The sequence below is a fragment of the Nyctereutes procyonoides genome, unplaced genomic scaffold, assembly GCF_905146905.1.
Source record: "Nyctereutes procyonoides isolate TBG_1078 unplaced genomic scaffold, NYPRO_anot_genome, whole genome shotgun sequence".
Classification (NCBI taxonomy): Eukaryota; Metazoa; Chordata; class Mammalia; order Carnivora; family Canidae; genus Nyctereutes; species Nyctereutes procyonoides.
The window spans coordinates 7,006,855-7,020,712 of NW_026575032.1; the positions used below are offsets into that span (position 1 = coordinate 7,006,855).

Genomic DNA, 13,858 nt, shown 5'->3' on the forward strand with positions numbered 1-13,858 from the left:
TGCTATGTTTTTTCCCTGCTAAAACCCTCTTTGAATCTCATTTTGTAAAGGATCATGGACCCATTAACACTGAGTGATGTAGATGTGATATAGGGTTTATTGGAGGAAACTTATAAAAAGTAGTAGAGTGCAGGGAGTCTCTCGGATGTTTTTTATTTCACAGCTCAGGGCAGGCATGAATGGTCTTCATGCACATGACCAAGTGGCCTTACACTAGAGATTGACCTCCTTTCTGTAGTCCTCTCTATATATGTAGGTCAGGGCAGAGAACATCTAAATGACTGTGTAACAGTTGTTAGAAAGGGGAAGCCTCAGCAACCCAAGGGGCAGGTATGGCCTAGTTTTCCTTTGAGCTCAAAAAAATTCAGACTTACTGAGCCTCCTTGCTGCTAAACTTATAAATAGGGTTTGGAAATGAACCTCCAGGGCCATCTAGATTTATCTTTCATCACGTATTTCCCATTACTAGAATATGAAGTGAAAACTTAGCCTGGTGTAAAGGTCTTCTAACAGGTTTCTCTCATTTCTGTATCAGGCCTTTCTGCCACTGATTCTACAGAGATTTTTCTCATTAACTGAATTATTTTCTAAGAAATGGTTGCTTATTCCAAGCTTCTCATCTTTGCTCACATTTCCTAATTTAGAATGCTTGTCTCTAAATTTCTTGTTCTTGTTCCATGTCTTCTGTGATGCCTCCCTGATGATCTCAATTCTTATACCAAATATTACCATTTTCAAATGCTGCCTTGTATTAATTTTTATGTGTACATTTTATTTTTCAATCTAACTTGCAAATTCCTTAAGGGTAGGAAACATACCTTAGGTTACTTTGTGACTTCTATAATATGCTAGTGGACTTGTGTGTAAATGCCTAACAAATAATGAATGATTAGAATGTATGCTCTTATAATGTATTTGGATTGTATACTATTCCTAATACTTTTGGGTTCTCTGTGCCTCTTGTAAATTCTCAACATTAATTGTTAAGTATAATACTAGATTCTTTATTAGGACTTTTTTATTCTGTTATAGTTAAACTCCTTTTTTGAGGTTGGTATCAGTTATTGTTTGTTGGTTACTCTACTAGCCAGTTTAGTAATTAGATTCCTCCATTCTACTTCAGCAAGAAGTTGAGAACTTTAAGAAGCTAAATCTCATTAGTAAAGAACAGTTTGAAAACCTAACACCTGAACTTCCTTTTGAGCCAAACCAAGAAGTTCCTGTAGCACCTTCACAGTCCAGGCAAGGTATGTAAATCTGCTTTTGTGTGTAATAGTTTTTGAATAATATTAAAGCAGTCCTAAATTGTTTTAAAAGTTTGCTGCTTTTTTATCTGTGGAAAAAAAGCATTAGGTATCTGGTAAAAGACTAGAATTTTAAAAGTTGACTTTTGTTTATCCTTTGGTGAACCTCAAAACATTTGAGAGACTTGAAACTACAGATTGTAAATTTGAGAAGTCAGCTTTATAGCATAATCTTACTTTTTTTTTGATGAATAGGCAGGTGATCTAGAAGTCATCTGTTATAACCCCAGATCATGCTCAAATCCAGATGCTTACTGAAAAGCAGGCAGAATTGGTTGGTTCTTTATGTGTTTCATTTAATTTTAAGATTGCTGGCAATGTTTCTCTTTTTGAAATAAAGTTTTTCACTGACTTGCCGATTCCTTAAAATATACCACTAACATCATTCTTTTGTCCTACGGCCTTAGCTTAGTGTGAACATATGAATACATTTGGGAGATACATAAATGGAATCTGACATTTTCAGGCAAGTGTAAGTGATTTTGTTATAGTGTTTCATGAAGGCAGTTTAAAAAAAAAACTTTTAATTTGGACAGCTTCAAACATATGCCAAAATAAAACAAATTGCGTAATGTAATAAAACCTCCATGTGCCCATTTGCTACTTAATTTCATAGCCAATTTCGTTTCATCTCAGTTCCACTCATTGTCTTTACTCCCACTGGATTATTTTGACGCAAACATCTAATAATTATTATTCACATTTTTTCATTCCTATATATTCATGTATGTGTCCTTCAAAAGAGTTCTTTTAAACATATAAATAACATGTCATTATCACATCTAGAATTAATATTGATTCCTTAATATCAAATATCTAATTAGTGCTCACATTTCCTCATTTATCACTTAAAAAAAATGGGATCCATGTATGTTTGAACATTCTAAGGTTGATAGGTCTTGTTTGTAAGTTCAAAGTAATTTTTTTCCTTGCAATTTATTGTTGGAGGAACTGGGTTGTTGTCTTCTATAATGTCTCATATTCTGAATTTTGATGATTACATCTCCATTGTCTCATTCAACCATTTTTCAGGTCCTGAATTGTCAATAACTGTTACTTTGATACAGAGACTTGATCAGATTGAGGCTTAAACTTTTACAAGAATATGTCATATATAATTACTGAATATTTCTACCAGGAGGCACATAATGCTCAATTGTCTCTTTGTGGCCTTAATAGCCATTGATAATCATTGCTTGGAGCTTTTATGTCACAAGGGACTGCAAAATGGTGATGATTCTATTTTTGTCATTGCTTCTTAAATTTAGTAGATAGAATACTTCCATAAAAAGAAATCCCCCTAATTGATTATTTGTTTATCCTGAGATAGAGGTCTTACAGGAAAGAGAATAAATGCTCATAAATGCTCAGCTTTTTTTTTCTCTCCTCACTAGTTTTCAAAGTGATGAGTTGGTTCCCTAACATATTTCATTGATCACCAATGAGGTTTAATTTTTTTGTTCATTTTTAAATTATCATTATGGTTTCATAAATGCATTAGATGTGTTTCACTGTATTGGAGTTTTTTAAAGATTTTATTTATTAGATAGAGGGAAGGAACACGAGGTGGAGAAGCAAGAGGAGAGAGAGAAGCAGACCCCCTGCTGAGCAGAAAGCCTGATATAGGGCTGGGTCCCAGGCCCCTGTGAGATCGCAGCTTAACCAATAGAGCAACTCAGGTACCCATATTGTAGTTATCTTATTGATGCTTTTTTTTTTTAAGATTTTATTTATTCATGAGAGGCACAGAGAGACAGAGACACAGGCAGAGGGAGAAGCAGGCTCCATTCAGAGAGCCTGATGTGGGACTCGATCCCAGGACTCCAGGATCACGCCCTGGGCCGAAGGCAGGCGCTAAACTGCTGAGCCACCCAGGGATCCCCTCATATTGATGCTTTTGCCACTCATCAGTTTATTGGCTTTTAGCTTCAGGTCTATGTATCACTGCTTTCTTCTGTGATAGTGGAGTTGAGACGTTAACTTTCTTGTTTGCCAGCAGGCATGATAAGTTTTGTAAGTACTTGAGTTGCTACTGAGTTAGTTATTGTTTCTAGGCTTTTTCAATTGAAAGAGCTTAGAATTGTTTTTTAAAGAAAAATACATTATAAATTCATGTTGATATTTTCTGTTCAACTTTAGGATTAAAGGTTATAATTTTAATTTGTGTGATTTTGTATTTGTACTGCTTTTTACTTACATGAAAAAAAACTTTGTTCCTAACCACAGTAGCAGAATTATTTACTTGTTTATCCTTTGATAAAATAGTTTTAAAATAATATTAAATTATATTATTACTATGAATACTGAAAGTTTACTTCTTTTAAATATCTTTAAACTTTTATGTTTTAAAAGATCTTATTTATTTATTTGACAGAAAGAGAGAGAGAAAACACAAGCTGGGGAGGGGCAGGGGGAGAGGAATAAGCAGGGACCAGAGACAGGGCCTGATCCTAGGACTCTAAGATCATGACCTGAGCTGAAGGCAGATGCCTAACTGACTGAGCCACCCAAGTGGTCCTAAGTCTCTTTTAAACTTTTATTTATTTTTTTTAAAGATTTTATTTATTTATTCATGAGAATACACAGAGAGGAGAGAGAGAGGCAGAGACACAGGCAGAGGGAGAAGCAGGCTTCATGCAGGGAGCCTGACGTGGGACTCCATCCAGGGTCTCCAGGATCACACCCTGGGCTGCAGGTGGCGCTAAACCGCTGAGCCACCGGGGCTGCCCCTCCTTAAACTTTTAAACAACTTTATACTTCAAAAAATTTAAGTTTTATGGTATTCCACTAAGTGTGTTCAGCCCAATTATAAGATTTTTTGTCTTGTTTAAGTACATTAAAATTGATAATTTATGCTGCTAAGTACATCATGGAGAGAATGAAAGTCCTAAATTAGGAGGTGAATTTTGCAGTGTATAAAAGTAACAAAAAATTAGTATCATAAAAATCTAAAACTGTGAAAATCAACATGAAAAACTGTTACTGTTGGTAGAAAAAATAATAAATGAAACAGTGGAAATTCATACAGAGAAAAAGTGAATGGCCAGTAAATATGAAAAGATGCTCTCATCTTTGTTGAGATTTGCCAGTTTTAACCACAGTGACATATAATGTTATAAACCAACAGTTTCACTTCAAGAGATATTCTTGTAAATGTTTACCAAAAGACCATTTATAGTTACGTTGTCATAATAGAAAAAAACAAATGAAAAATTTTAAATGCCCATTTATAATAGACTGTATAATAAGATGTGTTATATTCATATAAAGGAAAAATATCCAGCAGTGACAAAATGGGTTGATCTTAAAAATAGAAGTTGTATAAAATAAGCAAGACACAAAGGAGTTCATTAAATCTAGTATCATATGAAACATAAAATTCATGGTATATGCATAGCACATAGACACCGTGAAGAGCAGTGGGAATTGTTAGCTCAAAAAATTTAATATAGTGGTTTACTCCTAAGAAAAGGGGAGAAACCCATTTGAAAGGTCTGCACATAGGCTTGCCTGCATCTGGAATTTATGTGTTGATCTAGTCGGTGGGTACATAGGTATCAACTCTATGTTTCTTTAAAATTTTGTCTTCCTAGGTAAAGTAAGCTTTTTAAATTAAATTTCAGATATTTGCACAAATCTCAGATATTTAATACAGTTTACTTGGAAAACTTGAATTTCTTTCGTACTTAATTTCTTTTTTTTTAAGATTTTATTTATTTATTTATGACAGACACACAGAGAGAGGCAGAGACATAATCAGAGGGAAAAGCAGGCTCCATGCAGGGAGCCGGATGTGGGACTAGATCCCGGAACCCCAGGATCACGCCCTGGGTCAAGGCAGACACTCAACCACTGAGCCACCCGGCATCCCTCGTGCTTAATTTCTTGTTCTCAGTTTATAAATAATCTCCATTTTTTTAAATTTTTATTTATTTATGATAGTCACACACACACACAGAGAGAGAGAGAGAGAGAGAGAGAGAGAGAGAGAGAGAGAGGCAGAGACACAGGCAGAGGGAGAAGCAGGCTCCACGCACCGGGAGCCCGACGTGGGACTCGATCCCGGGTCTCCAGGATCGCGCCCTGGGCCAAAGGCAGGCGCCAAACCGCTGCGCCACCCAGGGATCCCAATAATCTCCATTTTTAAAGGCATATATCAATCTTTATTTTTGTGCTATAACTTCCAATTTTAAAGAATAGGAACAAAAAAATTAAATTAGCAAAACTTAAAGAGATAAAGTCAATCCAGTATTGCTATGATAAAAAAGTGCCAAATAGATTAACTTTCAGTTTGAAAAACAATTATCGATGAATTTAAAGAAAATTCAGCTGTCTGCTGAATAGAGTATACAGGAAGATTAAAAGGTTAAAAGAGGTGAGGGGAAACCTTGAGTGTGGCACTCTTGATTTTAATTTTTTTAAAATTTATTTATTTATGATAGTCACACAGAAAGAGAGAGGCAGAGACATAGGCAGAGGGAGAAGCAGGCTCCATGCACCAGGAGCCTGACGTGGGATTCGATCCTGGGTCTCCAGGATCGCGCCCTGGGCCAAAGGCAGGCACTAAACCGCTGCACCACCCAGGGATCCCGGGACTCTTGATTTTAGCTCAAGTCACAGGTCAGGGTTGTGAGATCAAGCCCTGTATCTGGTTCCATGCTCAGCACACAGTCTGCTTGAGATGATCTCTTTCCTTCTCCATATCCCCTTGTCCCCCCCCCCACTCCTGCTTGCAAGCTCTGTCTCTCTAAAATAAATAAAATCTTTTTTAAAAATAAAGATTAAAAAAGTGGGAAATACTATAAAACAATGATATTAATAAAAAAGAACTGCTGATGCCATTTAGAATTTAAGGCATAAAGGTGGTGTTTGATTTCACTGTCTTCAGTATCTGTCTTCCTGTTTATCCCCTATACCGCATCCAAACAGCCCTCTGCTTGTCACACCCTAAATCAGCTTTTGATAGTGCCTCCAAATCTCTCCATGTTTAAGATGGATTAAATCAATCCTCATCTTACCTAACATCAGCTTTAGATCAATTATGCTCTGTCTTCAAACACATTCTTCTTCCGAGACACTATTTACTTAATTTTCTTTCTACTTCATTGAGTCTTTTTGCTAATTCTTCCCCATTTCCCCAAGCTATGGATGATTTAGGACTCAGTCTTCACATTTGTTTCTTATCCTCAATAACTTCTCAGTATTTAGTCTCATAGTTTTAAATAGCATTATGCTAATGAATATCAAATTTATATGTGTAGATAAAGACTTCCATCCTTAGTTTTTATAAACATCAGCTGTGTAGTCAACAGTTTCACTTGGATGTTTTATGAACATCCCAAATTTCATGTCCAAAATCTTAACCAAGTCTGAATTGTCACCCCTTTCCAAGAACTTCTCACAGACTTCCGCATCTCTGTAAATATTAATTCCATTTTCTAATTGTACAGGTAAAAAAAAAAACCTTGGTGTCATCCTTGATCTTTCTTTTTCAACTTCTATATCTTATTCATTAGCAGATTATTTTCATAACTGCTTAAAATATACCCAGAACCTGATCACTTTTCACCTTCTCTACTTCTATCACCCTGCAGAAGATACCATCATTTTCCCATTTGTTAATTTTAATGGCTTCTAACCTGTCCCTCTCCTTTCATTCTGACCACCTTATAAGGATCCAGAGTTATCATTTTGATTTCTTTGAAAAAACTTAAAATATAATTTATATTCATTAAATTTCATGTTTTTTGTATGTACAGTTTCTGGGATTTTGACAGATGCATACAATTACGTAGCTGTCACCTTCTAAAACACAGTTCATTATGCTGTACACATTCTCCCATGTCTCTTTTTCATCAACTCCATGCCCAACTTTTTTGGCAGACTGTTTCCTATTTTTTTTGTCCTTATATTTTAGCCAGAATATCATATAAATAAAATCACATAGAATATAGTCTTTTGAGTCTGGCTTCTTTCATTTAGCATAATGCATTTGAAATTCATCCATATTTTTGTGTGGTGTTTGTTCCTTTCTGTGGGTAAGTAGTATTCCATTGCATTGGATGTAAGCAGTTTATCATTAGTTGAAGGGCATGTGGTTGTTTTTAATTTTTGGTGATTATGAATAAAGCTGCTATCAGTATTTGCTTACAAATTTGTGAATATGTTTCATTTCATCTGGGTAAAGACTTAAGAGTGGGATTGCTGGGTCTTGTAAGTGTATGTTTAAGGAACTGTTAAGCCTGTTTTCCAAAGTTGCTATATGATTTTTTTACTCTCACCAGCAATGCATGATGGTTCCAATTGCCCCACGTCCTCACTAGCACTTGGTTTAAAAAAAATATTGCCATTCTAATAGATATGTAGCGGTATCTCATTGTGACTAACAGTGTTGAGTATCTTTTTATGTGCTCATTTGGCATCAGTATATCTGGTAAAATATCTGCTCAAATTTTTAATTTTTTTTATTGAGTTCTTTTTATTTTTAAAAATCTTTTTATGAACTTATTTTGTATTTTTAATTTTTTAGTAAAGTGTATATTCAGTTTTTTTAAAAAGATTTTATTTGTTTATTTGAGAGAGAGAGAGAACGAGCAGATAGAGTGACAGAGGGAGAGGGAGAAGCAGATTCCCCACTGAGCAGGGAGCCCAACGATGTGGGACTTGATCCCAGGACGCTGGGGTCATGACCTGAGCTGAAGGCAAACACTTAACCAGCTAAGTCACCCAGACACCCCTAGTTTTCTTATTGAGCTTTGAGAGTTCTCTATTCTGGATACAAGTTTTGGGTGTACATATTTTATTAGCCATATCCATAAATATTTTATGGTTTGGTGCTATTGTAAATGTTGCTTTAAAATCTTTACTTTCTAATTGTTTATTGCTATTATATAGAAATATGATTGATTTTCATGTATTATCCTTTGTAATGTTAATCCTATGTGTCAACTTAATTGGATCAGGATGATGGCATATTTGGTTAAGCAGTATTTCTGGATTTTTTCAATGAGGCTATTTTTAGATGAGATTAGTATTTGAATTGGCTTAGTAGATTGTCTTCCCCAATGTCCACTGAGAGCCTGAATAGAACAAAAAGGGGGGAAGGTGGAATTCACCTCTCTTTTGTGTCCTCTTAGTGAGTTGACCTTTTTATTCAGTAAATATTGCCTTTATTTCTGGTAATTTTCTTTGTTTTGAATCTAATTTATCTTATTTTGATATAGCCATTCCAGGTTTGTCTTGATTACTGTTTGCATGATATACAGTGTATTTTTTCCCTCCTTTGCTTTAGCCTATTAAGTTAGTTATACATAGCATACAGTTGGGTCATCTTTTTAAAAAATTTTTTTATTTGAATATAGTTAACATGCAGGTTACATTATTTCAGGTGTGCAACGTATTGATTCAGGATCTCTATATACTTCGTATCTCACCACATGTGTAGCTATCATCTGTCACCATGCAGTGCTATTACAACATCATTGGCTATATTCACTACGGTGTACCTTTTATTCCCATGACTTATTCTATAACCAGAAGCTTGTATTTCCTGCTTCCTTTCACTCATTTTGTTTTCACTTATTTTGCCCATCTTCCCAAGCCCCACCCGTCTGGCAACAATCAGCTTTTTTCTGTGTTTATAGGTCTGATTCTTCTTTTTGTTTATTCATTTGTTTTGTTTTTTAGATTCAACATATAAGTGAAATCATACGGTATTTGACTTTCTCTGTCTGACTATTTTGCTTAGCTTAGTATCCTTTAGTTCTTTCTACGTTGCCACAAATGACAAAATCTTATCCCTTTTTATGGCTGAGGAATATTGCATACTGTGCGGTATATATCTTCTCTATCCATTCATCTGTGTGTGGACACTTAGTTTGCTTTCCATATCTTGGCTATTGTAAATAATGCAATAAAACAAGGGGCATTTGCATATATCTTTTCAAATTAGTGTTTTTGGGTAAATACCCAGTAGTAGAATTATTGGATCATAAGATATATCTGTTTTTAATTTTTCAAGTAACTTCCATACTGTTTTCCTCAGAAATGTACCAATTTACATTACCACCACCGAGAGGGCTTCCTTTTCTCTACATCCTCACAAACACTTCTTATTTCTTGTCTTTTTTATTTTGGCCATTCTGATTATGTAAGAGAAGTTGTGTCATTTTTTTTTATTCAATCTGACAATCTGTCTTTTAACTGGTGTGTTTAAACTGTTTATCCTGAAGTAATTTTTTTTACCCTGAAGTAATTATTAATACGTTTAGATTTAGATCCACCATTTACTATTTGTTTTCTCTTTGTTCTCTACTTTTTGTTGCTCTGTTTCCTTTTTCTGCCCTCTCTGGATTATCTGTAGTTTTTTTTTCTTCTAATTTTAATTTTCCTATGGAAAGTTTGGCCATATATGGCCTTTTTTGTATAATTATTTTATAATTTATTTTAATGGTACTCTAAGAATTGTAAAACACAAACTTTGCACAGTTTATTGGGAAGAAATATTTTACTCCTTCGGTAGGAATGTAGAAACTTATTTTCAGTGTGTTTCTTTATCCTATGGTCATATCTTCATTCATTGAAAATCTCATCTAAGTTTTACTTTAAAAAAAATTATTTTATTTAAATTCAACTACTTAACATGTAATATATTATTGGTTTTGAAAGTAGAGGCCAGTGCTATATCAGTCTTATATAATTCCCAGTGCTCACTATATCACATGCCCTCCTTAATGTCCATCACCCAGTTACCCCATCCACCCAACCCCTCAACTCTCCAGCGACCCTCAGTCTGGTTCCTATGATTATGAATCTTTTATGGTTTGTCACTCTCTGATTTCATCTTATTTGATTTTTTCCCCTCTTTTCCTCTGTGATACTCTGTTTCTTAAATTCCACATATGAGTGAGATCATATGATAATTGACTTTTTCTGACCGACTTATTTCACTTAGCATAATACATGTTAGTCCATCCACACCGTTACAAAAGGCAAGATTTCAGTTTTAAAGATGGCTGAGTAGTATTTCATTGTATAAATGTACCGCTTCTTCTTTACCCATTCATCTGTCGATGGACATCTGGGTTCTTTCCATAGTTTGGCTATTGTGGACATTGCTGCTATAAACACTAGGGTGCAGGTGGCCCTTCAGATCACTACACATTTGTATCTTTGGGGTAAATCCCTAGTGGTGCAATTGCTAGGTCATAAGGGTAGCTCTATTTTCAACTTTTTGAGGATCCTCCATACTGTTTTCCAGAGTGCTTGTGCCAGCTTGCATTCCCACCAACAGTGTAAGAGGTTTCCTCTTTCTCTGCATCCTTGCCAGCATCTGTCGTTTCTTGACTTGTTAATTTTAGCCATACTGACCTGTGTGAGGTGGTATCTCATTGTGGTTTTCAATTTGTATTTGCCTGATGCCAAGTGATGTTGAGCATTTTTTTTAAGTGTCTGTTGGCCATTTGGATGTCTTCTAGGGAGAAATGACTGTTCGTGTCTTCTTCCCATTTTGTGATGGGATTATTTGTTCTCTAGGTGTTGAGTTTGAGAAGTTCTTTATAGATTTTGGATACTAGCCTTTTCTCTGATATGTCATTTGCAAATATCTCCTCTCATTCTGTTGGATGTCTTTTGGTTTTATCAACTGTTTCCTTTGCTCTGCAAAAGCTTTTTATCTCGATGAGGTCCTAATAGTTCATTTTTGCCTTTGTTTCCCTTGTCTTTGGGGACGTGTTTAGTAAGAAGTTGCTGCAGCTGTGGTCATAGAGGTTGCTGCCTGTGTTCTTCTCTAGAATTTTGATGGATTCATGTCTCACATTTAGATCTTTCATGTATGGTGTGAGGAAGTGGTCCAGTTTTATTATTCTGCATGTGACTGTCCAGTTTTCCCAACACCATTTGTTGAAGAGACTTTTTTTCCATTGGATATGCTTTTCTGCTTTGTCAAGGATTAGTTGACCATATAGTTGAGGGTCCATTTTTGGGTTATCTCTTCTGTTCCATTGATCTGTGTGTCTGTTTTTTTGTGCCAGTACCATCCTGTCTTGATGATTACAACTTTGTGATACAGCTGGAAGTCCAGAATTGTGATGCCATCAGTTTTGGTTTTCTTTTCCAACATTCCTTTGGCTATTCAGGGTCTTTTCTGGTTCCATACAAATTTTAGAGTTATTTGTTCCAACTCTGTGAAATAAGTTGATGGTGGTTTAATAGGGATTGTATTGAATATATAGATTGCTCTAGGTAGTATAGCATAAAGAAACACACTGAAAATAGTTTCTACATTCCTACTAAAGGAGTAAAATATTTCTTCTCAGTAAACTGTGCAAAGTCTGTGTTTTATAATCCTTAGAGTAACCATTAAAATAAATTATAAAATAATTATACAAAAAAGGCCATATATGGCCAAACTTTCCATAGGAAAATTAAAATTAGAAGAAAAAAAACTACAGATAATCCAGAGAGGGCAGAAAAAGGAAACAGAGTTGCCTTTTTTTTCTAATTTCACATTATTTGTTCTTCCAATCTATGAGCATGGGACGTTTTTCCATTTCTTTGTATCTTCCTCAATTTCTTTCATGAGTGTTCTATAGTTTCCTGAGTACCGATCCTTTGCCTCTTTGGTTAGTTTTTTTTTTTTTTTAAATAAAGATTTGTTTATTCATGTGAGGCACACATAGAGAGATCCAGAGATAGATACAGCAGAGGGAAAAGTAGGCTCCCCACAGGGAGCCCGATGTGGGACTTGATGCGGGATCCTGGGATCACACCCTGAGCCAAAGGCAGACACTCAACTGCTGAGCCACTCAGGTGTCCCTCTTTGGTTAAGTTTATTCCTACATATCTTACGGGTTTTGGTGCAATTGTAACTGGGATTGACTCCTTAATTTCTCTTTCTTTGGTTTCATTGTTAGTGTATAGAAATGCAACTGATTTCTGTGCACTGATTTTACATCCTGCCACTTTGCTGAATTTCTGTAAAAGTTTTTGCAATTTTAGGGTGGTGTCTTTTGGGTTTTCAATATAGAATATCATATCTGCAAAGAGTGAGAGTTGGACTACTTCTTTGCTGATTCAAATGCTTTTTATTTCTTTTTGTCTGATTGCTGAAGCTAGGAATTCTATTATGTTGAACAGCAATGGTGATAGTGGACATCTCTGCCGTATTTCTGACGTTGGGGGAGAAGCTCTCAGTTTTTCCCTGTTGAGAATGATAACTACCAAGTATATTTTAAAGAATTTGAAAGGAGAATATGCATATCAAGATATTTACCATTTCTCTTGCTCTTCCTCTACTTTTGATGTTCCACATTTCCTTCTTATGTCATTTTCTTCTGTCTGAAATATTTTCTTTAGCAGTTCTCTGAGGGCGGTTCTGCTGGCTATGGTTTGTCTTAGTTTTCCTTTGTCTGATGATGTCTTTATCTAACCTTCATTCCTGAACAATGTTTTCACTGTGTATGGTATTCTCGATTGACAGTTCTTTTCATTCAGCACTTTAAAGATTTATTTATTTATTTGAGAGAGAGAGAGACAAAGAGAGTGGTTCATGTGAGTGAGGGAAGAGGGACAGAAGGAGAGGGAGAGAGCAAGAGAGAATCTGAAACAGACTTCCCACTGAGTGCAGCGCCCAACAACGAAATGGGGGCTCAATTTCACAACCCTGAGATCATGATCTGAGCCAAAACCAAGAGTAGGATGTATGCTCAACAGACTGAGCCATCCAGCACCCCACTTTCAGCACTTTAAAACTGTCATGCCACTTCTTTCTGGCTTCCATGTTTTCTTATTTTAAAAAAATTGTCATTAAATCTATACATATAATTAATTCTTTTTCTCTAGCAACTTTCAAGAACTTTTATTTGTCTTGAATTTTCAGCACCTAGGTGGGTGGTGTGTCTGGGCATGGGCTTCTTTATGAGGTTCTCTCAGTTTTTTAAATCTGTAATTAATGCCTTTAGCCAAACTCAAGAGTTTTTGGCTTTTATTTCTTTAAAAAGTTTTTTTAGCTTTGCACTCTTTCATCCCTTCTAGACCTTTTGTTGTCATATTATAGATTCCTGAGGCTTTATTAATTTTTTAATTGTTTTTTTTCTCTGCTAAGATAGGATAAATGCTATTGATGCTGTTTTTAATATATTCTCTTTATCTCTTATTGTAAGCAATTTAATTATGATTGTCTTGGTGTAATTTTCTTCATGTTCCTGCCCTTGGGGCTTTTGGGTTTTTGGATCTATGTGTAGATGTGTTTTTAATCAAATTTGGAAAAATTTCAGAATTATTTAAAATTAATAGTTGACATTTTAAAAATTTATTTTTTTCTGTACTTCTTTTCTGTTTCCTTTTCAATTACAAGATCTCAATTACACATATATTAGGCTACTTGAAGTTGTTCCATGTCTCACTAATGCTCTCTTCTCCTCCTCCCTCCCAACCCCCCCAGTTTCTTTTCTCTGTTTTGTTTGGGTTATTTCTACTCCTATTTCTTCAAGTTCATCTCTTTTCTTCTGCTGTGTCTAATATATTTTTATAGCCATTCAGTGCATTTTTTCCCC

General features: G+C 35.2%; 1 protein-coding gene across 7 annotated transcripts in view; it reads left to right on the top strand.

Moving 5' to 3' along the window:
* The window catches only part of LARP1B (La ribonucleoprotein 1B), a 130,896-nt gene that overhangs the window by 85,582 nt on the left and 31,456 nt on the right, over positions 1-13,858 (top strand). For 5 of the 7 annotated variants that reach the window (XR_008663349.1, XM_055317071.1, XM_055317072.1 and 2 more), the window contains one exon: positions 1,124-1,247. The exons of 1 other annotated variant lie outside the window; for it this stretch is intronic. Coding sequence is in view for 5 of the 6 variants with exons in the window: in XM_055317071.1 (XP_055173046.1) it covers positions 1,124-1,247 (124 nt within the window). In the remaining variant the exon portion in view is untranslated. Of the gene's footprint in view, positions 1-1,123; positions 1,248-2,850; positions 2,928-13,858 lie in introns of those variants that run through there. One more of the 7 variants, XM_055317075.1, reaches the window with a different exon arrangement.